At 32.3% G+C, this 1,486-nt stretch overlaps 1 protein-coding gene across 1 annotated transcript; it reads right to left on the bottom strand.

Moving 5' to 3' along the window:
• Positions 1 to 234: 234 nt before the first annotated feature.
• Positions 235 to 948, bottom strand: LOC107879853 (non-specific lipid transfer protein GPI-anchored 30). Its single transcript, XM_016726790.2, has 2 exons — positions 556 to 948; positions 235 to 403 (listed from the first exon to the last, which is right to left on the bottom strand). The coding sequence occupies exons 1-2, from the start codon at positions 893 to 895 to the stop codon at positions 300 to 302; spliced, it is 444 nt and encodes a 147-aa protein (XP_016582276.2). The 5' UTR covers positions 896 to 948; the 3' UTR covers positions 235 to 299.
• Positions 949 to 1,486: the final 538 nt, after the last annotated feature.

Here is a 1,486-nt window from a genome sequence, read left to right on the forward strand (position 1 = left end):
CATAAAATTGACGTATAAGAATATGAAACTCTTAATCCATATCAAGTTTGGTGTGTTGTGTTTCCGATTTATCCAGCATTAATTAGATTTCTTTTCTGTCGAGAGATAAAAGCCAGAGCCCCAGAGTTATACACATGTAGCTTATGTGAGGAATTTACTATAGGTGGAGGAAAAACAATAGTAAAACACAAAATAAAGAAAATGGATATTAATTCAATATTCAACAATTAATCCAAAAAAAAAGGTAAAAATATAATAATGATTATCAACAGAGCCCATCAAGAAAATCAAAACTTAAGTCACAAAGCTTGAAATAAAATCAGAGAAACAACAGCCAACAACATTCTCATGCTTGTAGTCCCCATTGAGTAGCCAGCTGAATTTGAATCTGAACTTGATGATCCTGAAACCAAAAAAAACAATACCAATTCAATAATGAGAAGTCAATAAAAGAGAATCGTGAAATTATTTTACGTATATTTATTATTTATACACAATTAATCCAACAGAAGCTGCTCTAAATTCGCCTCTCTCTAATTCAAAGTAACGTTGTACCTTTAAGACATCCCATGTAATTAACAGGCTGTCCACATTTAGCAGGCAACATTTGAGCCTCATTAACATTAATCCCAGCTCTTTCAGCTGCATTGCTCCCTTTAATACTTACCATTTGACACAAACATTCAGGCATTTTCTCTATTATCTCTCTTAGTGGATTGCAACAACTTTCTGGTGGATTCCCTCTTGCTTCATTCAAAAAATTCATACATGGTAGCAACCTGCTCATACATGATGATGATGAGTCCCTGTTCCTATTGTCCTGACCCAATGTTACCTGCAACATCACTCCCAAAAACAGTACTATGATCATCATCATCATCGTAAAAGATTTCATTTTTCGATACGATATATTTGATTTTCTGTTCTTTGATTAATTTCTTGGCTACATGTTATGTTTATTTATATGTGTCTTCGAATCTCAAGTGATAGAGGTTTTATTTTTGGACTTGGTACGTATGCATGGTTGGAGTTGTTGATCTAATGGTGTATCAAGAAGTTGACTTTAAAAATATAGTTAAGATAAGTTGAGCTACTTCTAGTTGTAGGCATTTTCTTTAATGCTCTCGTTAGTCATTATCAATTTACCACCCAAAATTGGTAAATTAGTTGAGATGATTTAATTAGACGCACATACAAATAAACAATTATGGAATATTGACATCTACGTACAACTCTAAAAAGCAATTTAGGAGACAAGTGGCATTATTGGCAACTAAAGTAAAAATCAATAATGGCAACTGATTACTTGTTATATTATTTGTCTTTCTCTTTCTTCGTACTATTTTCTCCAGTGTTATTCGGATTTTTCAAAAATATCATTAGGCTTATGTTATATCCTTAAAAGTAGTACATTTTTAAAGAATTCGACACGAGTGCGGCTAATTTTTGAAGAATCTGAAAAACTTAGATTTTCTCTCATCAGTCC

The sequence above is a fragment of the Capsicum annuum genome, chromosome 8 (assembly GCF_002878395.1).
Source record: "Capsicum annuum cultivar UCD-10X-F1 chromosome 8, UCD10Xv1.1, whole genome shotgun sequence".
Lineage (NCBI taxonomy): Eukaryota > Viridiplantae > Streptophyta > Magnoliopsida > Solanales > Solanaceae > Capsicum > Capsicum annuum.

Excerpts from the sequence above, each read along its gene's own strand:
- LOC107879853 (XM_016726790.2), bottom strand. The coding sequence starts at position 895 with ATGAAATCTTTTACGATGATGATGATGATCATAGTACTGTTTTTGGGA. Across the intron at positions 404-555 it reads TTACATGGGATGTCTTAAAG|GATCATCAAGTTCAGATTCA; the intron begins GTACAACGTTAC and ends TTTTGGTTTCAG.